Raw genomic sequence first — 26323 nt, 5'->3', positions numbered from 1 at the left:
AATCTTTGGTCCAACAGCGAACCGCGAAGGAGCCCGCAAGGAGCTCCAAACAATTGATATGCAATTGTTGTTCTTCTGACGACCAGGCGCCGCCGGTGGAAAAATCCCCGCACCGGGCGCCCCAGCCCGACCTGCTGGCGTCGGACTCTATGATCAAGTCCGGAGCCGACCCGAAGATCGCTCGCCCATTCCATGCCTCCATGTGAGACAGCCACCATGACATCTCCTCCTTCACTTCGTCCGTGAGGGGAACCCACTGATCGTAACACATCCCACGGCGCAAATGCTGCGCTTTCAGGCGCTGAAGAGCCCTGTAGTGCAGCGGGCCTGGGAAAATCGCCTGGATGGAGGACGATAGAAGACCCACCACCTTGGCGACATGGCGCAGTGACGTACGATCCCTCGCGATCGTCTGCCGAAGCAGGTGTCGTATCTTTGCGACCTTCCGACCCGGTAGGCTCAAGACCGCCTGTACCGAGTCCACCACGAAACCTAAAAAGGTGATCTGCTGAGTGGGAACCAAGACCGACTTGGAGCCGTTGACGACGAACCCCAGTCTCTGAAGCAGGCCGACAGCTTGACGCAGCTGTCCTGCCAGTACCTCTGGGCACTGCCCCATGAGGAGGATGTCGTCTAAGTATACTATCATACGGACCCCCTGGCTTCTGAGAAACTCCACTACCGGGTGAAGGACCTTCGTGAAGCACCACGGGGCCGAAGAAAGGCCGAACGGCAGGGCGGTGAATTCGAACACCTTGCCGTCCCACAGGAATTGTAGGAAACGACGATGAGGGGGGTGGATGGGAACGACCAAGTAGGCATCCTTGAGATCCAGTCGCACCATCCAATCCCGAGGGAGGAGCACGTCCCGAAGGAGGTGGATCCCCTCCATCTTGAAGTGACGGTAGACCAACCACCCATTGAATTCCTTGAGATTGATCACAGGCCTCTTGCCCCCATCCGTCTTGTCCACCAAGAAGACGTTGCTGAGGAACCCATGTGGGTGGCGCGTTGATAGGCGGATGGCTCCCTTGCGCAGCAAGTCTGAGACCTCCCCGTCTATCAATCGCGCGTTGGAGTCTGAGAAAACCATCGGGCGCGGGGGCCTCACCTGAGTTGGTTGGTCGTGAAACTCTATATGGAAACCTCTCACAGTTTGCAAAACCCAAGCATCGGCAGTGAGCAATTCCCACTCCCCGTAAAAGCTTGCCAGCCGCCCCCCAATCGGAACTTGATCCAAGCAAAGTACACTTACCGGGGGCATTTCCTTGTCCGGACTTCTTTTGGAATCCTCTGCCACCATAGCGCTGTCCCCTCGTGGGGTAGAAATTGGTGTAGTTGGCCGAGGTCTGGTACTGACCTCTTCCGGAGCCTTGTCCACGGTTGTTGGTCTGCTGACCACGGCCGATCGCGCGGCCCCTGCCGCGACCGGCCCCTCCAGAAAAACGCTGGTGGAACACCCTCTTGATGCTGGACTGGGCCTTGTCCAGCGACGTGAACGTGTTCACGAACTTTCCAAGCTCGCGGATGAAAGGCTCACCGAAGAGGCCACCCTGGGCCACGGCACCTGCCTCCGACGAGGCCAGGTCCCCCAGCTTCGGGTCCAGCTTGATAAGGAGCGACCGCCGCCGCTCCGTGGACAGGGCACAGTTGGCGTTGCCCAAGAATACGATCACCCTCTGGGCCCAGTTGGAGAGCACCTCTGGTGAAATGGCGGTGCCATTCGCTCGAGCCTCCTCCGCCATATCGAGGATCTTCGTGGCGGGCCCGACCGCATCCAACAGCTTGTCCTGGCAGGCCCACCAGGACCGATCGATCCCCTTCCTGGGGTCCTTCATGAATTTCGCCAGGAAGGTGGCCATCTTGGGGTCCAATTCTGGTGTCATGGCCACTTTCCCTTCCAAAGTAGGCCGAGGGCATTCCCCGCGCAGGCAACCCCTCGCCTCCTTCTCCAGGGGCTTGCGCAGCCTGCCCGCGACAAACTTCGCCACCGTCTCCCCCGGGGCCCAGGCCGCGGATCGGGGGTGGACGATCTCGTCCGGGTCCAGCATGCCCGACTCATCTCGGGGCATCTCCTTTCCTGAAGGCGTCGGGAGCCAAGAACGGGTCGACTCCCCGTCGTCATCCGTGTCCGGAGAGTCGTAGATCGGGGAGGCGGGCGCCGTCGACAGGCCGCCCGAAGTGCCAGGGTCCACCAAGGGCGTCGGAGGCACCGCCGACGCCTTGGCCAGGAAGGCGTCACGAAGACGCTCGAAAGCGCCCTTATCCACGCCTTGGGCCTCCGATGAAGGCCCCTCACCCCGGGGTCTCTTCGGAGCGGGCGGCAACCCGCCGGACGTCCCCGGGAGTTCGGGGGACGGCGGCACCTGCGCCGCTGCCAGCTTCGCACACTCCTCCACGATGCGGGCCGAAAGGCGGTCCTCCATGGGCCCTACCACCTCCGTCACACAACGATAGATGGAGTTGTCCACCGCTTGGTAAAACTCATCATCCTGCAGATAGGGGCAGGCCTCCTCATCGTACTCCCCTTCCATCTCGGAACCAAGGGGCAAATGCGGGGCACCCAAGAGGGCGGCAACCGAGAAAGTTCTCGAATGTGGGCAGGCCCAGCGGCTGCGATCACGTTTTGGGCCAGCTGACGTGGCAGGTGGGCTGCACCAACCCCCAAGCGCGCAGACCCTCCTCGCCGGGACCAGGTCTACGTACCCCTCAAGCGCGCTAGGCCACACACGGTTAAAGAGGTGCACAGATCTCGCCCGAAGGCGATTCACGTGGTCAAAACCGCTATACAGACCCCAGAGGGCGTCAAAATTGTGAAAGTACAGACCCGGATCACCAGGTGTCAGAGGGGTACGCGAGGGTCGGCCCCTGCGCAAGCAGACCCCACGGCGCGGCCCCTCGTACTGCGGAGGCGCGCCGGAGGGTCGGCGAGGCGACAGGCCGCCCCCTTGCGGTCTATGTACACACCGCACACAAGTGGGAATAAAGTCGCGTAGGAACGATAGAACGTTCCCGCAACCAGGGACTCTGAAAGGGAATAAACCATGCAAGGAGTCCCCAAAGACCGCAAGACAATCAATCACAATAAAAGAAGACAAAATAGAAAAGCACTTATCTGGCTGCGGGAGCAGCGAAGAAAGAGGAGGAAGATGATGGGAAGTCCGGTTATATAGGGATGATGGACAGAGACAAAGGACTGTGGACTATTATTATAACAAAGAGACTCTTGGGAGTTGTTGTTGATTTTTGTTGAACATTACGTCAATGCTTTATGTTTAAAGCATTTTTTGTTCTTATTATATTTTTTCCTAAGCTGCTGTGGTTTCTTTATGTTAATAAAGCGAAGGAAGATATAGCATAATCTGAAGCCTCCGGTCCTGACATAGAATCTGTTTCAAGAGCAAATATATGAATGAAGCCTTTACTTTTTGTGGTTTAGCATTAACCAAGCACACTTTTTATGCTTTGTCTTATAACTAACAAAACATTTTTTTTTTGTCAATTTAAAAGGTGCATCATTTACCAAGGTTAGGGCATGCTTGATTTGAGCCAGTGCATGGACATGAGCACTAAGATTTCTAACAATGACATAGGAATGAAATGTTCCCAAAAAAAGGTATTAAATGTATGAATTCTTTCTCTAGATCACCCGGGTATGACAAGTACCAGCCAAATTGAAAATTTCCAAGAGAAGGCACAGATGGAGTTACAGGACTATGTTCAGAAAACGTATCCTGAGGATACTTACAGGTACTGCTGTCTTCATGTGATTGCCTTATGCTTGACTGGATGCGACTAAAACCTCACTGAGATCACTTTTGTGATCTATAACAGTTCCAAGATCATTATATATAATGAAAAAGCTGTGCTTGAGCTTGAAATGGGTATGGGCATTTGTGCAACACTATCCCCAACTGTATCATTAAATCGGATCATTGCAGGAAAAGCTAAAACCATTGCAACTAACAGGAGAAGGGGTTGACCTTCAAATTGAGTAATAGCCCTAGCTGGCTGAAGGGTATAGAAATGCCACACAGTTCTATAAATGAATATTGTGGACCTGGGTCATTTCATAAATGTAAAACTTCTTAGCTGTCGGGAAGAAAAGTTAAAATTCTAGTAAAGATATGGATGCAAGAATTAAGCAGCGCATTTCTTCTTTATTCCTTGCGCATCAGCCTTAACAAAAAACATATTAAACTACATATGCCATGAACTGTTGGGAGTGTATCAAAAGATCCGTCTGTAAGTATTCTTGGTATAGTCCATGAAAGTGTGTGAAAACCGAGCACTTTCTCTTTCTTCGCTCAGGTGCAACACAACTTTGCTTTGGAAAACACCCACATCTTCTCACTGCTGCTTCTGATCTCCCCCTAGATAAAAAACAAAACATACTGACTGCCACTGTTACCAACATTGAACCACTCATTGAATCAACCAACCTAGTCATTTGTTTTTTGCTGAATATATGCAGAAAGAGATAAGAGAAAAATGCTGAAGCACCTAAATACTACCTGTTGAACTCCTGCTGTGGGTTAGTGTCTGTCAACTAGAAAGCTAATCCTGGCATTCCTGTCCTTAATTGAATTTTAACTTTCCTTAAAGATAGTTAGGAAGTTTTACATTCCATGTCAAGAATCCAGGGCTCAGATGTACCACGCCTACACACCGCTCAAGAAGGCACAGCCTGAACAGGATTTAAATGACATTTCTGAAAAGTGGAGTCTGTGAACTAGTTAGCCACTTTAATGATATCCTCCAGGAACTGCCCACCATAAAAACGTCACATGCCAGTAAGCTCCCAAAATTAATATATTATTAATAATGAATATATTATTGATTTCTTCCTTTATCAACCAACTGGCCAACTTAGCTAAAGTCAGAAGATATCAGTTAAAGACGCTTTTTGATGGAGATTAGAAGTTGTTGGCTGCCCTTAGGCCTCAAGACGCTCTTACCGATGGACAACTAACAGCCTGGTAATTGCGAACATGGCTCCATTTGCCATGGAAATGTGACCCAGAAGGTCCACAGCTTTAATAAAAGGCCTTTTGCTTAGCATATAACTGCTTTCTGGATAGACCCTCATTTGCCGGCAAAGAAAGTCAAATATTAAGTATCTTGCTGATGTCTCACATATATTTATACCCGAAAACTGGACATGACACAAACCTGGTATGTTGGTGCTCCCTGAACAGAAACCATTAATTGACTGATGCCCTTCTGAGACCACAGGCATAAATTATTTGATTGTTTGATAGACCAAGGCTTAGTCTGTCTGCTCTGTCAATCAATTCGCCATAAGGAAAATTCCTGCCCTCACAGGATCGGCACCACATCTCAGACACCAACAAGTCAATCTTCCCCAGGCTGAGCAGTAATGCTCATTTGTGTGACCAGACCATGCCCGGCAAATGTACTCTGCTGCGTGGTCCAAAGGCCTGATATTGTCAGTGGCCCCAGAAATATTCACACCATGAGACATGAGGATCCCTTCATCACCATAGGGTGATAATGAACTAGGTGATTCTTCAGTAGCACCCAAAAAAGGGAAAGAGGGAATAGAAAAGCTCATTAATGTTCAAACGTTGGAAACAATGCTTGAGCCCTCCATTAGGAAATCACTAGAACTGTGTTTGTTTGCTATCTCTGTTTTTGGGCTGTCTTCCTGGCAATCATCACGAATGTAGGACGGACAGAGTTGTTGCTCCTTCCCACCATCCGCATTATACGATAAATACCGTATGGTTTTCCCCCCATTTGACTTGCTGAAATTCAATGGAGGTTGAGGTATTTAATGCACCCTATAATTTTTGCATATGATAAATACCTCCCAACTTGTAATTCCAATTTGTGCATAAACCGTGTTTTACCCCCGGGTCAGAATACGCTGACATCTCATAATCCGGCCCTTAAACAAGCTTTTAGTCAGCCCTCGTAATTCATTGGTCTGTCGGTGTGTCAATGTTTTTTCTCCTCCCACTGCATCATACAGCATCAGGCAGAGGCTCTATTTCCTTCAGCCACTGGCTAACTTCACTGTAAGTGATGGCATTTCTTCCTTTCTCAATGAGCATATCCACACAGTCGTTCCTTTCACATGACAGGCATGACTATGGTAATGTGTGTTTAGCTTAATAAGTATTTTTGCTTCTGATGGATATATCTGCCTGTGTATTCCTCACTTTCTGAATTACCCCAGGCGCAGCATTTCACTGAAACTTTTCTCCATAGCTCTCCCATGTCATCGAGGACGTCAAAATGGAACAGCTCTACATGACCTCATCGGAGCCATAAGAAGACCTCATTGGCATGCTGACAGCTGTTCCCTTTTTTCTGTGCCATCGACACATAACTTTTTTTCCAGGGATTTCCTTTTCTGGAGTTTCACTGTTGCAGGTTCTTCCTGAAATTGTACAGTGACATGGCCTCTCAGAAGAAGTCTAGTTTTAAGCCTGTCAGGGAATGTACTGGCCATATGTCTATCATTGACCCCCATGAAGATGGTCTTTGGTGCCTCTTGTCGGACCGTGACATCGAGGGGTGTTCGTCATGCAGGCCCTTTAAAGATGGATGCCAAGCTATTTATGGCCAGGGTGAAGAAACAGAAAAGGGCCCGGAAAAGGACTAGATCAAAATCCAAGTCGCTTACTCCACGTACCTCAAAGTCTTCGAGAAAGCACAAGAAGCGGTGTCATGGATCTAGACGTCGTTTGTCTAAGGATAAATCACCAAAGTGGGGGTCCCCAGTACTCCGGTGACACTGGCACACTCCAAGTCTCTCCGGTGCCCAGGGAAGTGACGCCTTTGCCTCTACATCCCCAGCGTCTCCGGCGCTGCAACCGGAGCCAGTCCAACAGCCTCCTCAAGCTGTCTCTGAACCGGCGACACCAGATCCATAGCCACCCTTTCAGGTAGGCGTACGGCTCCTTCGCATTTCTTGAATGCGATGTTTGGCATGTTTTGCCAGGGCGGCTAACCCTGCTGGTCTGCCTGTTGGCCCCATGGGACCGCTTTCATACAACCTTGTATGCTTTCCACCTCATTTATGTCCATGACCCCGGGGACTTGGCTTCTAATGACGCCGAGGTCCTCAATGCCATTGCAATCCCTGAAGGGAAGAGTGCAGTTGGATTCCTCTCTGGCGCCACCTGGCTCCGGTCCAGTGCCGACTGAGCCTCGCCCGTCGCGTTCAGCTAATCCTGTGGAGCCTCCATCAGTGCGGTCCCGAAGTCACCAGTACCGCGCCTGGCACCACCTTTGCCGGTACCCAGAATGAGATCTAGAAGGGAGGCACAGAGGCTACTGGATGAGAGAATTTCAGGAGCAGCAGGAAGAGGCTGAAAATGGGGAAATTGACCCTATGCAGAAATTCGAGGGACTGCAGGGGGCTCGTGATTTGGACATATCTCCGAAGTGGGAGCTCTCTTCACTGAAAGGCCTTCCATTGCATGAGGTTTCCTCATACCATTCCATAATAAGAAAGGCAGCTGATCTACTGGACTTGCCTTTACCTACTGCGGAGATAAAGTCAAATTGGAACCTCTGCTTCCCTTTTAATGAGGCTTTGACCAAGCCCATTTTAGAGGTTTGGCAGCAGCCAGTGACTGCCCCTGCTGTGTCCAGATCAGTCGCAAGAAGATATAAAGTAGTGCCTGGAGATCCAGATTTCCTTTCCACACACCCATCTTCTAAGCGCTTAGTAGTCCAGGCTTAGGCTCTACTAAGCAGGCTCTTTCCACGCCTGGAGATAGAGAGTCTAAGAGGATGGAGCAATCGGCTAAAATGGGGATTTCTTCAGCCAATATGGCTCTGAAAACCACAAATACAACGTGCCTGCTGGGTTTAAAGATCGTAGGGCCACAACGAGATTGTTGGGTCTGCAATCCCAACAATCGGTTTGGGTACCGCAGATTTCGGAGATTTGGCAACAAGACTCCTTCCTTTCAAGTCAGGCAGCAGCAGCAGCAACAGGAGAACGCTCTGTATAGGTCATACAGGGGAAAGGTTAGAGGTCACCTGCGAGGCACAGCTCAGCAGAAAATCTCCCCCTCTTCCATTCCCCCAACTGGTACACCAGGGCAGCAGCAGCTGTAGATCCTCCATCTTAGAGCATGTTGGTTCCCATGGGAGGTCAGGTGTCCCATTTTCTACGAAATTGGAGATCTGTTACATCAGATCTCTGGGTTTTGGATCTTGTAGAAAATGGGTATGCCCTTCCCTTCCGGGAGTTTCCCCCCTCGCCAGGGCTGGTGCTCAGAGGATCACCTGATGCTGCTGGATTAGAAGGTTCTGTCTTTGCTACAGAAAGGTGCGTTAGAGGTTGTTCCAGAGCAGAAAACAGGTCAGGGATGCTACTCCCGATACTTCCTGATCCCCAAGGAGGACAGGCGATTGAGGCCGATCCTAGACCTCATAATCTTGAATTTTTACCTCGAGCAGGAGAAATTCAAGATGTTGAACCTGGCTCAGGTTCTTCTGGTGCTGCAACATGAAGACTGGATGGTGTTGATCGATTTTTGGATGTGTATTTTCACATTCCCATCCTGAAGTCGCATCAGAAGTATCTCCGTTTTGCAGTGGGATCTACGCAATACCAGATTGCGGTCCTTCCGTTCGGTCTTTAATCCGCTCCACAGGTCTTCACGATGGTGGTGGGGGTGGTGGCAGCTCATCTCAGGAGATCGGGGATTCCTGTTGTTTCCTATTTGGATGACTGGCTGCTCAAAGCAAAGTCGCCAGAGATGGTGCTGCATCATCTGCAAGTAACGCGTAGTTTTTTCGATAACCGTACCAAAATCTCACCTGGTGCCCTCTCAGAGCAACCCGTTCATAGGAGCAGTTTAGGACACTACTGTGAGTCGTGTCTTCCCGCCTCCACAGAATTCTAGACATCCATGCTATGACTGCAGTTTTTCCAAATGGAGCGGCTGTTCCAGTCCTGAACGTCATACGCATGCTCGGTCTGTTCGCTTCCTGCATACTGTTGGTCAACCATGCACGCTGGCACATGAGGGCACTCTAGTGGGCCTCCGCAGGCAGTGGTATCAACACAATAGAGATCTAAATGAGGTGATCAGAATCTCCAGAGACACTGCAGCGGAGGGACCCTTGACCCTCCGGGTAGGTCGCTTCCCCACCGCTGCAGCTATTTCCACCTGTGCCTCCTGGTTCCTCCCGCCTTGCCTTCCGTCGCTGCCCCCCCCCCCGTTTCTTTCCCGCCGCTGACTCCCGTGCGGGCCGCCCTGACCTCCCGCCTCCCAGCTGACCCCTCCTCCCCTTCTACCATCTTAAGGCGGCCGCTGCGCGGTGGAGACAGCAACCCTTGACCCTCCGGATAGGTCGCTTCCCCACCGCTGCAGCTAGCTCTACCTGTGCCTCCTGGTTCCTGCCGCCTTGCCTTCCGTCGCTGCCCCCCCCCCGTTTCTTTCTTGCCGCTGACTCCTGTGTGGCCCTGCACCCCCGCTGGCCGTCCTGACCTCCCGCCTCCCAGCTGACCCCTCCTCCCCTTCTACCCTCTTAAGGCGGACGCTGCGCAGTGGAGACAGCGACCCTTGACCCTCCGGGTAGGTCGCTTCTCCACCGCTGCAGCTAGCTCCATCTGTGCCTCCAGCTTCCTGCCGCCTTGCCTTCCGTCGCTGTCCCACCCCCCCCCGTTTCTTTCCCGCCACTGACTCCCGTGCGGCCCCGCGCGCCCATTGTCCATCCTGACCTCCCGCCTCCCAGCTGACCCCTCCTCCCCTTCTACCCTTTTATGGCGGCCGCGGACCCTTCACCTGCCAAGCCTGCAAATTCACCTGCCTCCAAACCTGAACCCCGCCCACCGAACACAGCAGTGACAACAACAACCACCGCAAGTGCATCCTGCTCAACACCAGCTCCGTCCACAAACACGCCGTCGAACTCTGGGAACTCCTTGATACCACAGCACCAGGCGTCGCCTTCCTCACGGAAACCTGGATGAACGCCTCCTCGGCCCCCGACATCGCCATAGCCATCCCAGACGGCTACAAGATCACCCGGAAGGAGCGCATCAACCAAACCGGAGGAGGAATAGCCATCATCTACAGGAACACCATCAGCGTCACGACCAACGCCGAAGATGCACTCACCACCGCAGAACACCTACACTTCCAGATCCACACCGACCCCCAGACCACCCTCCGAGGAACACTCATCTACAGACCCCCGGGCTCACGGACACAATTCAGCGAAACCATCGCCGACTTCATCAGCCCGCACGCCCTAGCTTCACCAGAGCACATCCTCCTAGGGGACCTGAACTTCCACCTGGAGAAAAAGAACGACAACAACACCACCACCATGCTCGACAACCTCGCCAACCTCGGACTTAAGCAACTGGTGGACACGCCCACCCACCTCGCCGGCCACATGCTTGACCCCGTCTTCTCCGCCAGCAACCACGTCTCCTTCAGCCACTCCACCGGACTACACTGGACCGACCACAGCTGCATCCACTTCACCTTCAAGAAGTCCACCTCCCACCACCAGACGCTACAGATCCCCCGCAGATGCTGGAGCAAAGTCACCGCAGACCAACTGACCATATCACTGAGCCAGAACCCACCTGTCGACACCCCGACGCCAACGACGCAGCACACAATCTCGCACAGTGGATCACCAACTGCGCCGATGACCTCGCTCCTCTAAAGAAACCCCCAGGCAAGACTAGCAACAGAAAAACTGCATGGTTCACAGACGCCCTAAAAATCGCAAAGAAATCATGCCAAACCCTCGAAAAAACCTTTGCGCAACAAACGGACAGCAGAAAACATGACAGCCCTCAAGAGCGCTACCCGCGAATACCACCAGATGATCCGCACCACCAAAAGGACATCGTTCAAAGAGCGTCTGGACAACAACGCCCACAACAGCAAGGAACTCTTCAGCATCGTCAAAGAGCTCTCCAACCCCAGCGCCAGCAACAACGACATCACACCGTCGCAAGACCTCTGCAACTCCCTCGCCACATTCTTCCACCGCAAGATCGCAGATATACACGACAGCTTCGGACCCCAGACTCCGCCTCCAGCCACCAAACCAACGAACCCCCCCTTCAGCCTCAGTGCATGGACCCCCATCAGCACTGAAGACACCACCCGCGTCATGAACACCATCCACTCCGGCTCCCACTCCGACCCATGCCCTCATCATATCTTCAACAAAGCTGACACCATCATCGCACCCCACCTCCGGAACGTCATTAACAGCTCCTTCACGTCAGCCTGAGAAGCTGGAAACACGCAGAAATCAACACCCTGCTGAAGAAACCAACAGCGGACCCCAAAGACCTCTAGAACTTCCGCTCCATCTCTCTTCTCCCCTTCCCGGCTAAAGTCATTGAGAAGACCGTCAATAAACAGCTGACTGCATTCCTCAAAGAAAACTCGCTCAATCCATCCCAGTCCGGATTTCGAGCCAACCACAGCACCGAGACCACCCTCATCGCAGCCACCGACGACATCAGGACCCTGATGGTCAACTGAGAGACTGCCGCTCTCATCCTCCTGTACCTCTCTGCAGCCTTTGACACCGTCTTCCACCGCACCCTAATAACCCGCCTCAATAACACTGGGATCCAAGGAAAGGCCCTGGACTGGATCACATCGTTCCTCTCCGACAGAACCCAGCGTGTCCGCCTCCCTCCCTTCCGCTCCAAGGCCACCAAGATTATCTGCAGCGTACCCTAGGGCTCCTCACTCAGCCCAACTCTCTTCAATATCTACATGAGCCCCCTCGCCACCATCGCAAACACAACATCAACATCATCTCCTACGCCGACGACACCCAACTGATACTCTCCCTCACCAAAGACCCTCTCACCGCCAAAGCCAACTTCCAGGACGGAATGAAAGATGTCGCAGAATGGATGAAGCACAGCCGTCTGAAGCTCAACTCGGACAAGACGGAGGTCCTCATCCTTGGACAATCCCCATCCGCCTGGGACGACTCCTGGTGGCCTAACTCTGGTCACCGCACCGACACCCACAGACCACGCACGAAATCTGGGATTCATCCTGGACTCCTCCCTCACGATGACCAAGCAAGTCAACGCAGTCTTATCCTCATGTTTCAACACCCTGCGCATGCTCCGAAAGATCTTCCGGTGGATCCCCACCGAAACCAGAAAGACAGTCACCCAGGCCCTCGTCACCAGCTGACTGGACTACGGAAACGCTCTGTACGCAGGAACCACAGCCAAACTTCAGAAACGCCTTCAACACATACAGAACGCCTCCGCATGACTCATCCTCGACATCCCTCACCACAGCCTCATATCCGTCCACCTGAGAAACCTGCACTGTCTCCCCGCCAGCAAGAGGATCACGTTCAGGCAGCTCGCCCACGCACACAAAGCGCTCCACAACATGGGCCCCGAATACCTCAACAGCCGCCTCTCGTTCTACACTCCCACCCGCAGCTCCGCTCCACCAGCCTCGCTCTCGCCAGCGTCCCACGGATTCGCAGAACCACCACCAGAGGAAGATCGTTCTCCTACCTAGCAGCCAAGACATGGAACTCCCTCCCCGCACACCTACGACTGGCCCAAGACCATCTCACCTTCAGGAAACACCTCAAGACCTGGTTATTCGAGCAATAGTAGGCACCCCCCCCCCCTTCAGCACCTTGAGACCCTCACGGGTGAGTAGCGCGCTTTACAAATGTATTGATTGATTGATTGATTGGATTGATTGATTGATGGTGTAGTATTCTGGACAACCAGTCTCAAGGGCAGCCGTATCAACCTCCTTCTCCTGTGGCCACAGTGATAACAGATTTAGGGTGGGAGCTCCTCTGGGGGATCTGGAGGTCAAAGGCTGTTGGTCTCCTGAGGAAAGATTGTTTCACATCAATCTTCTTGAATTACTAGCAAAATGTTTGGCTCTCAAGGCCTTTCTTTCCTCCCTTTGCGGTCAGTCAGTTCGGACAACACTACCACGATGTGGTATATAAACAATCAGGGAGGAGTAGGGTTGTATTGTCTCTGCAGAGATAGGCTCTGCAAGACTGGTCCTGGGCTTATGACATTCAGATCCGTCTGATTGCCAATCATCTGGCCGATGTGCTTAACCCGTTGACCGCGGCGCGAATTTCACCGCGTTGCGGGTGAAATAATGGGTGGGCGTGGTTTGGATGGCCCCCGGCCGTCTCTCGCACACGCCCACTGTGACGTTGGACGGCCCCAGTGTCAATGTGCGTTCTGACAGTCTCAATTGGCAGTACTTTGCCGATCACGAATAGTGTCCTCATCCGGAGGTGGTCCATCACATTTTAGGATGTGGGAGTTTCATCTATTGGACCTGTTTGCCACTCACGAGAATGTGCACTGCCCATCGTTCTGCAGTCTCCAGTATTCTATTTGAGTAGCGGTGGGGGCGTGTTTCAGTTAGATTGGGGCTCTTTACGCGTTTCCTCCTATACCATTGATTCCTCAAGTTCTGAGGAAGATTCGCCAAGGGCAGGCCCACATCATATTGGTCGGCCCGGATTGGCCAAGAAGGGTATGGTACACAGACCTCCTTTACCTCTCATTGCACCCTCTGCTCTGTTGCCCTCTGAGGGCAGGCCTCCTCTTGCAGTCGCAGGGGAAGGTTCTACTCCCCCACCTCCAGAGCCTGCACCTTCATGCCTTGAGATTGAATAGAGTAAACACAGCAAAAGTTGCCCCACCACCTACATTTACATCCACATTTATGGAAAGTTGAACACACTAGCTGTCGTTATCAACTGGGTATTTTTATTTATACCAAAATATTTCAATAGATTAAACTGAGTTTGTCAAGAACAGGACATCGTAAACAAACAAAGACATATTTACATTGAAGATTTCAACCAAAGTTGTTATACTTTTCTGTACACAAATGTATTACAAACTAAACAAGATCAACAAGCACAGAATCAAAAAACAAACAACAATCTGACACAAACAGCAAAATTGAACAACATTAAATGATAAACTAGATTTTTATAAATAGAAAAAGTGAGTAAAGCATAAGAAAGTTTGAAAGAAGAGGGGAAAATTAGAAAAGGAGCAAAAATGAATTTGTGAGTCTTTTACAACCAGCAAATGCCGGTGTGGAGAAATAAATCGTGGGTAATCCTCTCTAACTGGCCACTTATGCTTTACTCACTTTTTCTATTTATAAAAATCTAGTTTATCATTTAATGTTGTTCAATTTTGCTGTTTGTGTCAGATTGTTGTTTGTTTTTTGATTCTGTGCGTGTTGATCTTGTTTAGTTTGTAATACATTTGTGTACAGAAAAGTATAACGACTTTCATTGAAATCTTCAATGTAAATATGTCTTTGTTTGTTTACGATGTCCTGTTCTTGACAAACTCAGTTTAATCTATTGAAATATTTTGGTATAAATAAAAATACCCAGTTGATAACGACAGCTAGCGTGTTCAACTTTCCATAAATGTGGATGTAAATGTAGGGTGTGTATCACTTACAACGCAACTATTACAACGTAATGCTGTTACAACGCAGCTATTACAACGCAGGATCCATTACATCGGATGCCATTACAACGCATGGCATTACATAGCAGATGGTATTACAACTCATACCATTACATCGTAAGTATTGGTAAGTATATAATTTTTTTTTATTTTATTTAATATTATATAATTGATTTAATTATTATTAATTATAAATAAAAATATTTATTTCGTTTTTAAATATTATAAATTAAATATATTAATTTAAGTAATTTTTAAAATAAGTATGAGTATAGGAGTATATGTTTTGGGGTACTGATGTATATGTTTTGGGGTGTTTGGGTATTTTTAGGTTTTAGGGCAGGGTTTGGGTTTTGGGGTACAGGGGTGTTTTTAGGTTTTAGGGCAGGGTTTGGGTTTTGGGGTACAGGAGTGTTTTTAGGTTTTAGGGCAGGGTTTGGGTTTTGGGGTACAGGGGTGTTTTTAGGTTTTAGGGCAGGGTTTGGGTTTTGGGGTGCAGGGGTGTTTTTAGGTTTTAGGGTAGGGTTTGGGTTTTGGGGTACAAGGGTGTTTTTAGGTTTTAGGGCAGGGTTTGGGTTTTGGGGTACAGGGGTGTTTTTAGGTTTTAGGGCAAGGTTTGGGTTTTGGGGTACAGGGGTGTTTTTAGGTTTTAGGGCAAGGTTTGGGTTTTGGGGTACAGGGGTGTTTTTAGGTTTTAGGGCAGTGTTTGAGTTTTGGGGTACAGGGGTGTTTTTAGGTTTTAGGGCAAGGTTTGGGTTTTGGGGTACAGGGGTGTTTTTAGGTTTTAGGGCAGGGTTTGGGTTTTGGGGTACAGGGGTGTTTTTAGGTTTTAGGGTAGGGTTTGGGTTTTGGGGTACAAGGGTGTTTTTAGGTTTTAGGGCAGGGTTTGGGTTTTGGGGTACAGGGGTGTTTTTAGGTTTTAGGGCAAGGTTTGGGTTTTGGGGTACAGGGGTGTTTTTAGGTTTTAGGGCAAGGTTTGGGGTTTGGGGTACAGGGGTGTTTTTAGGTTTTAGGGCAGGGTTTGGGTTTTGGGGTACAGGGGTGTTTTTAGGTTTTAGGGCAAGGTTTGAGTTTTGGGGTACGGGGGTGTTTTTAGGTTTTAGGGCAGGGTTTGGGGTTTGGGTTACAGGGGTTTGTGTTTTGGGTTAATTAAATTATATTTACCATTTTTAAATTAATTAAAATATATTTAATAAATTAAATTAATTTTATTTCATTAATTACATTTTTTAATTAAATTAATTATATTAAATAAATTATTTCAATTAATTTAATTTATTATCAATTATAAAAACATGTTCTTTAAGTTAATTTTATTACTTTAATTAAATTTAATTATTCCCATTTTTTATTAAAATTACATTTATTAAATAGATATTATTTTATTCAATTAAATTAATGGCTATTTTAAAATGTATTTTATTTCATTTAATTAAATTAAATTAATTAAATTAACTTAATAACATTTTTAAAAAAAGGTATACTTACCTATACTTACGATGTAATGCCATGCGTTGTAATACCATCTGCTATGTAATGCCATGCGTTGTAATGGCATCCGATGTTATGGATCCTGCGTTGTAAAAATTCCGTTGTAACGGAATGCGATGTAATATTTCGCGTTGTACTGACACCAATCCAAATGTAGGTGGTGGGGCAACTTTTGCTGTGTTTATTCAAATTGAGGCCCAGCCTCCCCACCTGTCCCTTTGGGCCTGGCTCCCCTCGTGTTTCTCATTTGAGATTGAATAGGGCAACCTGAGCTCTTTTCCTCTCCCACCGAATGTGGTGGTTATTTTATTGGCCAGAAGACACTCCACCAAATCGGTCTATTCCAGTAGGTGGGCCAGGTTTGTATAAGTGTGTGGAGAGAGATTGATTTATCCCTTACAAGCCCATTTGTCTGATATTCTCAGTTTCTCTCTTTCCCTAGCACAGCAGGATTGTGCAGTAGGAACCCCTCAAAGGCTACTTGTCTGCCTTGTCTGCTTTTCTCTGCTTACCAGAACAACCCTCTGAATTTAAATCTCCCATAGTCATGAGGTTCATTAAGGGTCTCACTAATAGGTTTCCTCCTACTCCCTCTATCATGCCTCAATGGGAATTGAATATAGTTCTTACTTTCTTGATGTATAGTCCTGTATTGTTGTCCCTTGAGATTCCTAGCAATTAAGACCATATTCTGGTTACAATTACTTCCGCCTGGAGGGTTAGTGAGCTGTAGGCCCTTAGCTCTAAGCCTCCATTTACCTGATTGCAAGCGGGTAAGATGGCTCTTAGGACCAGAGCTGCTTTCCTGCCTAAGGTGGTCACTCCCTTCCACCTAGGGCAACCTATCACTTTACCCACTTTCTACCCTCCTCCTTCTAAGGAGGACGAGAGGCTTCATCGCCTGGACCCTAAGAGGGTGGTCAGCTCCTACCCGATAGGACTAAGGACTTCAGGTTAAACGAACAAATCTTCATTCGATATGTGGGCAGGATGAAGGGCAAGGCTGTCCATAAGAGAACGCTGTCCAGGTGGATCATCCTCTGCATCAAGATCTGCCACTCCTTGGCCAAGAAGGAGCCTCCTGAAGGTATTTGAGCTCATTCCACCAGAGCTAAGTCTTCTTCTTTCGGCTTTAGCTAGAGGTGTCCCTGTTGTAGACATGTGCAAGGTGGCAACTTGGACATCCCTCCAAACTTTTGCAAAGCATTACTGCTTAGACTCAGAGGTGAGCAGAGACGTCCACTTTGCACGTTCTGGGCTGCAGGATTTTTTGGTATAAGTAGGTGGGCACCCTCCTCAGAGTGGGTCTGCTTGGGATTTCAATTCAAAAGGTGAGGAATCCACAGACCGATGTGTCCATCAGAAAAACAAGTTACTTCGGTAACACTTTTTCTGGTGGATAAGCATCTGCCTGTGGATTTATCACTGACTCACCCGCCTCCCCGTTGCATGCCTGTTTATACCTAAAAATAATGGATATGCATTTTAATATAAAATATTTGAAATTATTTAGTGTTTGTTACTGGGAAATGCCCATCTTTTAGAATTTCCATTTTCTTTCTTGGTCTTGTATACTGTGTATACTTGTGGAAATGTTGTTGGTTTACCCATTCACCTCGAAGGCACGGAAAAAATGAGTTGAACTGATGTCAGCAAGCCGACAAGGTCTTCTTATGGCCCTGATGACGTCAGGCGGAGTCACGCGCAGAGCCGTTCCATTGTTGTCCTCGTCGACGTGGGAGAGCTATGGAGAAAAGTTTCAGTGGAATGATGCGCATGGGGTAATTCAAACGATGAGGAATCCACAGGCAGATACTGTATCCACCAGAAAAAGCGTTACTGGATGTAAGTAACTTGTTCTTTTAGCCAAAGCAGTTTTAAGTTTGAGCTTTCTGCAACGAAAAATGTTTATAAGAAATAATGACAAAATAAAACATGCACTAACAAAGCCAAAAGGCTGGCGGTGAATGCTAGACCTATTGGCTTTGAAAATGATTGTTTTTATTTACATTTTGTTAATGAAAGTTACTAACATGAGCAATAGTACTCAAATTTTTTCTGAAGACAGTAAAGAGAAGAGCAGCACCCAAGATAGAACTGTATAAGTATTAAAGTAACGTGATTGTTGTAACATGTTTCCTACATTGTAATAGAATAACTGTTACTTCTAGTTTTTTTTAAACAAATGACTGTGCATTTTTATAAAAATTGTGTAATAAACGGAGTAGGTAGATTGGTCACAAACTATATTTATGTGGGCCTCTTTGTGACCATAATAAGCGTAATATGACTCAATCCAATTCAATGAGTTTGATCTAGACTTCAACGGATTTCTACTCAGCCGTACCTTTTCATTCTTTCAAGGCTAGGGCGCATTGTTCACCCATATCAGTTCCTTAATTTCTAGTTTTTCCGCTACAGTCAAGAAGAGGCACTATTGAACATAGCCAAAGCATGCTTGTCGATCATAGGTTGAAGTCAAAATGTTCTGCTCTAGCTTGTGACTGGGGGAGGATAGGTTAAGCACCTTAATATCCGTCAAGCAAATTCTAAGTAGCTGCTTGTGTCAGATCAGGGTCTTGTGCTTTTCTTTTGACAGGCCCTTGACAGGGGCAAGTGGACTTGACTGTGGAGCACCGCCAACTTGTCTGCTCTCCAGACGCAACATCAATCCACTTTAACATTTTAGAGCCCTCCTTTAGCCACGTTCCCTGCGTTTAAGCTGGTATCGGCAAAGAGTGGTGCGCAAAGATGCACTGCTAAGTTGATATCATGTACATTTTATATGATCACTTTGCCCATTTACAGCCATTGAAAATAGGAAAGTAATTGCACTTTCTCTAGTAGAGTCTACCTTTGCTTAGATGAAGCATTCAAAAAAATATTAAGTTGAAGGAGACATGCAACCAGAAATACTCCTCTGTTCAAGATTATGTTCCTCAGATTTTCTCAGGAAAATGGACCCTCTGCATTACGTGTTCTTCCTTTATAACCTTCAACAACCCCAAAATTTCAAGAACACATGCCTAGAGGGTAGTAAGGACTTTCTAATTCAACTGTGTTTATCCCATGTCTTTGTCTTGCAGACTCGCTCGGATTCTGGTTCGCCTTCCAGCACTTAGACTCTTGAGCTCAAGTATCACAGAGGAACTTTTTTTTACTGGCCTCATTGGAAATGTCCCCATTGACAGCATAATCCCGTACATCCTGAAGATGGAGACTGCTGAGTACAATGGACAAATAACTGGCACAACAGCGTAACCAGCAAGGCAGCACTTTTGCGGATCAGTGTGAACTACAGTAGGTAAAACCAGTGGCTATTGGAGCAAGAACGGATGAAAAAGAGCATCGACTTCGGTACATGTACATGATTTCAGTAATATTTTAGTGCCGTCACTTGTTCCTCATCATCTGTATTCTCATCTATTTATTTCCAGATTTTAACAACAAAAAAACAGAATAACAGCAAAAGGAGACATCCAACCAGGTTCCATTTACACCACAATATATGTCCAAGACTTCCACTGGCAATGCTGAACGCTCCTGACCAAGTCTTGATATGCTCTGTCGTTTTTATTGTTTTTATAACTATTATCAAAGGCAACATAACTGTTTAAATGACGAAGTCCGTTTTTTTATAATGTTTGAGATTAGTATTAAAGAGTACTAAAAAAGTACAGTCTGTATATAACATTTTCAAGGAGGTAATATCGAATTGCCAGGGTGAAAACTGATTTTAGCACTTTCTCAGCACTTTGTGTGTAAAAAATTATGCCATTGACCTCCTGCTTTGAAAGCAGGGCATTAAGCAAAGTGCACGCAGTGGCTTTGGGTCAAATGGTAGTGATTTCTGTGAAAACGTAGAAGGGTACAAGCAGACAATCATTTATGCTAAAAAAAATAAAGATGTCACTGTTTGTAATGTATGTTGTTTGTCTCCAAAGCAGATATTCCCTATTTTTTTACTGTACTGTACTTGATGAATGATGTCTTTTTTTAGCGTGGCATTGGTAAAATACGAACAGCAAGTTATCAAATGCTACAGCTGTGATGCACTCTAGATACTGCCGCCACAGTTGGAACGCAGGATATTTTGCTGTGCTTTGAGTACGGAATTTTCATTATTTATCGTAACTCCTTTGTCAACAGTTCGCATTCTTCTAGCACTTCAAACAAAGGAAAATATTATGCTTTTTAGTGGCCACATATATTTCTTCTTTCCTCCTAACTTAGAGACATGGGTGTACAATTGTGGGTGCTCAAGCGGTACCTTATCCAATATGTCCGACAGAGATGTAATTGTGAAAACGTGCACAGATTGTTCCTGAAATAGGGAAAAATGATTCTTCTGAGATCTGTCCTTATCAAATCTAGCCACATTGCCTTTGTCACTAACAGATGTCCACCCGGCAGCCAATGAGGATGCAGAGGATGGGTGCACAATTAGTTTATACATAATCCTGAAGGGGGCGCTCGAAAATTGATTGCAAGTAATATGCTAGTCAAGGTAGTAAGTGTGGTCAGGGACAGTGGTGGTATTTATGGCACTGAAGATAGTGATATTTGTCTAGCGTTCCACTCTTTCCCATTGCAGTGGTGCCAGTTTGATACTACCAAGTGGGAGCTTAGTGCTCTTTGGTTGGCGGTGCCCTATGTGACTGTCTAGAATAACAGCAACCCTAAATGGCGACTGCCTACAATTACACCGTCCTTACATGTGAGCCCTGCACATCTACTACAGAGTCGTGTTGACTATAGTAGTTCTGTCCAAACGACAGAACGCAAAGATTATCTAGGTATACTATCTCCAGACTAGATAGAAACGGTAAAAAGGGAGGAGGTATAGGCATAATCTTTAGAGACCATTCGAAATGCTCCATCACTAATACCCCTGAACTAAAGGATGCAGAAAGTCTTTGCTTTAACTTTAAACTAGACAATTGCACCACGCTCGCCGGGGCACTTGTTTACAGGTCCCGGGATCTGTGGAAAATTTCCTAGACACTCTGGGAGAATATCTTAGACCCCCTTGTGGTCCGATACTCAAATTTTACGATCCTAGGTGATTTCAATCACACACCAGGCAGGACATACCCTGGACGGGATATGCACCAACGCCACTAACCTAATGGTTGCCTCTCCGGTCACGTTAACTTGGACAGACCATAAATTAATTCCCTTCAATTTCGTCTATGATAATGCGCATAAAAAAAAGAAAATTCCAGCAAATTGGCCCTCACATAAAATTGGAACAGCATGCTATCTAACCAGATCCACTCTCGCCGGCAATCCAAAAACGGACAATAATCTATTCAATGAATGGATGCTGTCAATGGCCAACACTCTAGTCCCACTAAAGAAAACTACCTTAAAAAAACCAAATCTGCCCCCTGGTTCACTCCCGCTTGAAAACCTTGAAAGGTCTGTGTAGACAAACAGAAAAACAATGGAGTAAACACTATGAGGCCGAAGATATGAAGCTCTTTAAATCAGCACTCAGAGCATATCAACTACAAATTAAAATAGAGAAAAAAATGTTACTATACAAATCTCATTAACAGGGCGGACGACAATCAGCAAACCATTTTTAACATAGTAAAATCTTTCACGAACCCCACAAAGATAGATTGTGAAATCCCTCCCTCACAGGAACTATGCAATGATATTGCGGAGTTCTTCGACAAAAAAATTAAAGACCTAAAGAAAGATTTCTCAGATATGCCACCCCAGCCTATCAAAGCCCAAGAAGTAGAAACAAAAACAACTTACAGATTTCAAAGAAATGAATCTGTAACAATCCAGGTATGCCATCCTGTCCTGTAAGTCAGGCTCTCCTTTCGACCCATGCCCGCCAAAAATCCTACATGCATTGGTGGACACAGTAGTCCCGTTATCAACCAGATCATCAGTTCCATGTTTAGGCTAGCAAAAATCCCTGAAATCTGAAAAACTGCTGCTGTCAAGCCACTCCAAAAAAAGAACCTCCGAGACCCCTCCACCCTCTCCAACCTCAGACCCATCTCCCTACTACATTGCCTTAGCAAAATTACTGAGAAACTAGTCAATGCCCAACTTAATGAGTTCCTGAAGAAACCAACATCCTGCATCCCAAGCAATCCGGTTTTAGACCAGGCCTCTCTACACAATCAGTGCTGCTACACACCACAGACACCCTCAAGTTTGCCCTGGATCAGGGCAAGGAAGCAGTACTGATTCTGTTGGACCTTTCCGCGGTGTTCAATATTGTCTCTCATGACATTCTGAGAGACAGATTGAAATACAGCGGAATAAACAACAAGGCTCTAGCCTGGATTACTGATATAGTAAGCAATGGTCCTAAACCTGATTCAAATGATCCAAAATAAATGTAAAAGCTTAGTTAATTTAGTACATTAATTTGCGAGTATGCTGAAGGAACACAGGTCTGCTCAACGTATTCAATACATCGATCAAGCAAAGGGGGAGAAGCAACAACCAGATTCTAATTCCATCGGCAATTTATTTTCATTGCACAGGGTAGAGGAAAACATACTTTACAATAAATGACATTACGTATATAATGGGTGCCCCAAAGAAGGAAAGTGCTAAGAGGAAAAGTGCTCTGGTGTATGGTGGTGAGGGAGAGAAAGGGTATTTTAGGGTGGTGACATAAAATAAAACAGTTCAATAATGTGGACTGGTTGTAAATTGCCGTCCTTGTTGGCCTGGCTACATATGTAGTTTGAATGGTATTTTACACAATTCTGTACATCAGGATATACATTCCTAAGTGGCAAGTATTCGATAAGAAGGATGGGGGTCCAGGCCGTGCTTTTAGAGAGGTGTCAACGTTTCGACCCGTCTTGGGGCCATGTAGGTAATTTAGACCTTGGATGTGCGGGTCTTTATCAGGACAGAGTGGGGCAGACCAATTAGTCTTGTTAGGGCGTAAAGTTAACCACCTCGAAGATTCATTGAATGTGTCGAAATCAATTTCTGAAGGGCCAGTGTAGTAATTAAGTAGTGTGCGATCTGTGAATATCAGATGAATCCGACGGAGCTTAGGGAGGTAGGTCCAATAATTAGAGACACTCCTCAAAGCTTGAAAAATCAAGGCTGAAGCTGCAATCCGTCAGCGTCTCATGGGCATCGTGTCTTGCTCAAAGTTTTGAGCAAGAGGTTATTTTTGGGCCTTTTAGTAGGGTGACCACATATTGATGAGCACAAACCGGGACCGGTCAGACATAGAGGTAGGACTAAAGCCTTTCGTTTTACTCCTGTATCTTGCCTGTCCCGTTTGTTTTTTGCATAGCATTGTGTGTGTGTGTGTGTGGAGCTGCATAGTGTCCTCTTCTGGCACGCCGGAGCAAAGCGGAAAGAAATCTCTGGCTATCCAGATTCAGTCTAGAGTCTGGGGTATCCAAAGATGAGGAATCTACTGTTCGATAGAGTATTCATCAGAAATAGCATTACTAAAGGTAAGAAACGTGTTCATTCTTTTCCAAGAACAGGATTGATACTTTGGCAAGCTCGTGATTTGGAAAAGCTCAAGAGGACAGAGCAGAATAGGCTTTTCACTTTGGAGAGTCCATGGTTTATGGATTTGGTATATAGATTTGCTTAAGGGTTTATATTCTATTTATATTTGTGTTGCACAGAGAAATGCTAAATTTTGTGCTTTGTTTCTGACGAACCAAACACAAATATTGATTGGAAGCTGTTAGCCCTACAGATTTCCAAAAGTAAAATAGCTGCTTCATTGTTGAGATTTAGTGTCACCTCATGATCTGTTGATTACTGCGCCTCACCACTCCATAGATGTCATGACTGTGGTGACAGGTGACTTCAATTTCTTCTTTGAGCTCTATGGGCATGGAACAATTTATCAGTTTTATGTCTCCCATTAGGAGTGAAAAAAGGCTGGCAAAAATAATGCATATTGTAAATTGTTTCCACTTTCTTAAAGAGTAGCCAGGATGGCCTTGCTCTATTATCTAGGGCACATTTGAACTTCAATATTTATATCAGCAACAGTGTTACTGGAAGAGCTTTCTAAAGTGAAGTGCCGGATTAGAGAAGCCTTTTCTACTCTTTTTGGTTGTTTCTTTATTGGTTACTTTTATAAATCCATTGAAGACCCTGATATTAGGTTTGCCTGCCTTCAATAACACTTTGCCCGACTTGTGTTTTTTCTGTTAAAGTGTTCGTTGGATGCAAACCAAAAATTCTAGTAGAGGTACTTACCCACTTCAGTCCCAAGAACCAAACATTATGAGGTTTAAGGACTAGGACTGATTTATTAACACCTTGTTAAAACTTGTCAGTCACAAGCCCGATGTGTAGTTACCCATACATTACCTTTGGATCATTACGTTCAGACAAAACATCACCACCACAAAGAAAGCTTAATGTATCAAGTGTAACACTAATGAATATGGTATTGTATGCATGGGGAGAAGGATACCATAACCGACTCAAGTCACAACCTGAAACCATCCTTCTTTGCCTCCCTTCCGCTCAAGCAGTAGCAGAACCTGGGGACAAAGAACAGTGGGTCAGCTCTGCCAAAGACCATCCGGCTCCCACACCCGTGTGCCAAAATACCAACTCTAGTGATAGAAGCTGCAAAACAGTCAAGCAAACAAAAACGCCTACAAAGTAAAAAACAGAAACATAATTATTCGCATGGAAATGTATGTTTCAAATATAAAAACTGAGGAGGAAAGGAAGGGTGCACAAATAATGACGTAATGGCCCTGAGCTTTGGGAGAAAAGTAAAAACGGTCAATAGTTTACCAAGCTTAAGTAGCTCGAACACTCGCCCCTCATTCATTTTCAGTGTAAAGTATGAGGTCAAAGTCCTAAATGACTGAAATGCTCAGACCCCAATAATATATTACGGCTTCAAGCTCCTAGAATGCATTAAAATTAGGCCCGGGCAAAATTTAATGATGGAGTAATTCATGTAATTTTTGGGAATATCATGTGACGAGAAATTTGCGAAATCATTCCATTACACCTTGTTGCATAATTACACCATTGTTTCTAACAAAATTATACCATAACGCAAACATTTGTTGACAGATTTTTTTTTGGGGGGGGGGGGGGGGGAGGATTTGCCCCATTTTGTTTTTGGAACAAAATGCGTCCATACTGGTGCAGGCACCCATTTTATGCTACAATATAGCACTAAATGACAAATGGCAGGAGGTCCATGCCTACTAAAACGTTAACTTTAGCCTTCCTCTGAAAGATGCCATTGATCTAGTAGTTTCTATCAAATCGGTACTTGGTTGAATTCATACTCTTTTTCAGTGTTTTTTTTTTTTTAAATATCACAGGCCAGTGTTTACAGTGGATAGGTATTATATGTCCCTTCAGCCTACAAGAAGGTGTACTGTGCATTTGTGGCCAGAGCATATTAATGTGCATCATTACCATTTGGATTCTGGACTGAGGAACCACACAATTACCATGTAAATGCTTTATTGCAGTGTGTCCAATGAATTACATTAGGAATATGAACTATTAGTATTGGCTGTTTTCGTAGCATTATTCTAGGAATGTTCCACCATTACCTTTACCCTATTAGTGATATTAATGCCAAATTGTAGTGTCTAATTCCCATCGTTAGTGTAAGAATGCTCCAATCAACTGTCAAAGCCAATAGTTACTCTAGGTAAACAAAATGGCGTCTCCGTTGCGTCGATGCGTCATTTCCGCCTGACGTTGCCTGACGCTGGTCTCCGATCTACTTCCTGCTAGACGTTCAGTGTGACGTCTACGGTGCGAATGGCTTGGTTCGAGCGGTGACACCAGGTAGGCGCTGTCTGCTCGCGCTGCTCGCGCTCGTACTTAAAAGATGCTGACAGATTTAAAAGATGCTTGGTTCGAGCGGTGACACCAGGTAGGCGCTGTCTGCTCGCGCTGCTCGCGCTCGTACTTAAAAGATGCCGACAGATTTAAAAGATGCAGCAGACTGTTTTCCGACGATTACAATTAAGGTAATGATCAATAGAGTATAAATTGTGCTTTTTGTTTCGAACTAAGTAATCAATCCATAGGCAATCAAGAGGGAAAGTAATGGTCCGTTTAAATTCCAATTAAATGCACAGTTCTAATGACGATTCTCCGCTACTCTTAAGGGACACAGTCTGACTCAAAATTAGGTTAAAAGGTCTCTCAAACTCACCAGTAGTTTGAATAAGGTGCCAAAGCCAAAGGTCGATTTCCTTTACTCTTTTGTAGTTCTTCTTTTCCCAAAGAATGTCTCTTTCCTTACTTGAACTTTTCCATGAAGATAATGCACTTTTCCTCAAAGTGACTTGAATTAATTCTTGTGAGATTTTCTTCTGGTGATTTCCTTTC

The 26323-nt window shown here is 46.5% G+C and overlaps 1 protein-coding gene across 3 annotated transcripts in view; it reads left to right on the top strand.

Annotated features, from left to right (window-relative positions):
• LOC147672942 (nuclear receptor subfamily 2 group C member 2-like) overlaps nucleotides 1-19898 on the top strand; it is a 343617-nt gene extending 323719 nt beyond the window's left edge. Inside the window, exons 13-15 of one of the 3 annotated variants that reach the window (XM_086947899.1) lie at nucleotides 3645-3750; nucleotides 19063-19276; nucleotides 19414-19898. In XM_086947899.1, coding sequence (XP_086804025.1) covers nucleotides 3645-3750; nucleotides 19063-19237 — 281 coding nt within the window. In that variant the 3' untranslated portion in view covers nucleotides 19238-19276; nucleotides 19414-19898. Of the gene's footprint in view, nucleotides 1-3644; nucleotides 3751-19062 lie in introns of all 3 variants that reach the window. The other 2 variants (XM_086947900.1, XM_086947898.1) reach the window with 2 other exon arrangements.
• The last annotated feature ends 6425 nt before the right edge of the window (nucleotides 19899-26323 follow it).

The sequence above is a fragment of the Lissotriton vulgaris genome (genome assembly GCF_964263255.1).
Source record: "Lissotriton vulgaris chromosome 9 unlocalized genomic scaffold, aLisVul1.2 SUPER_9_unloc_2, whole genome shotgun sequence".
Classification (NCBI taxonomy): domain Eukaryota; kingdom Metazoa; phylum Chordata; class Amphibia; order Caudata; family Salamandridae; genus Lissotriton; species Lissotriton vulgaris.
This window is presented reverse-complemented; position numbering and strand designations above follow the sequence as displayed.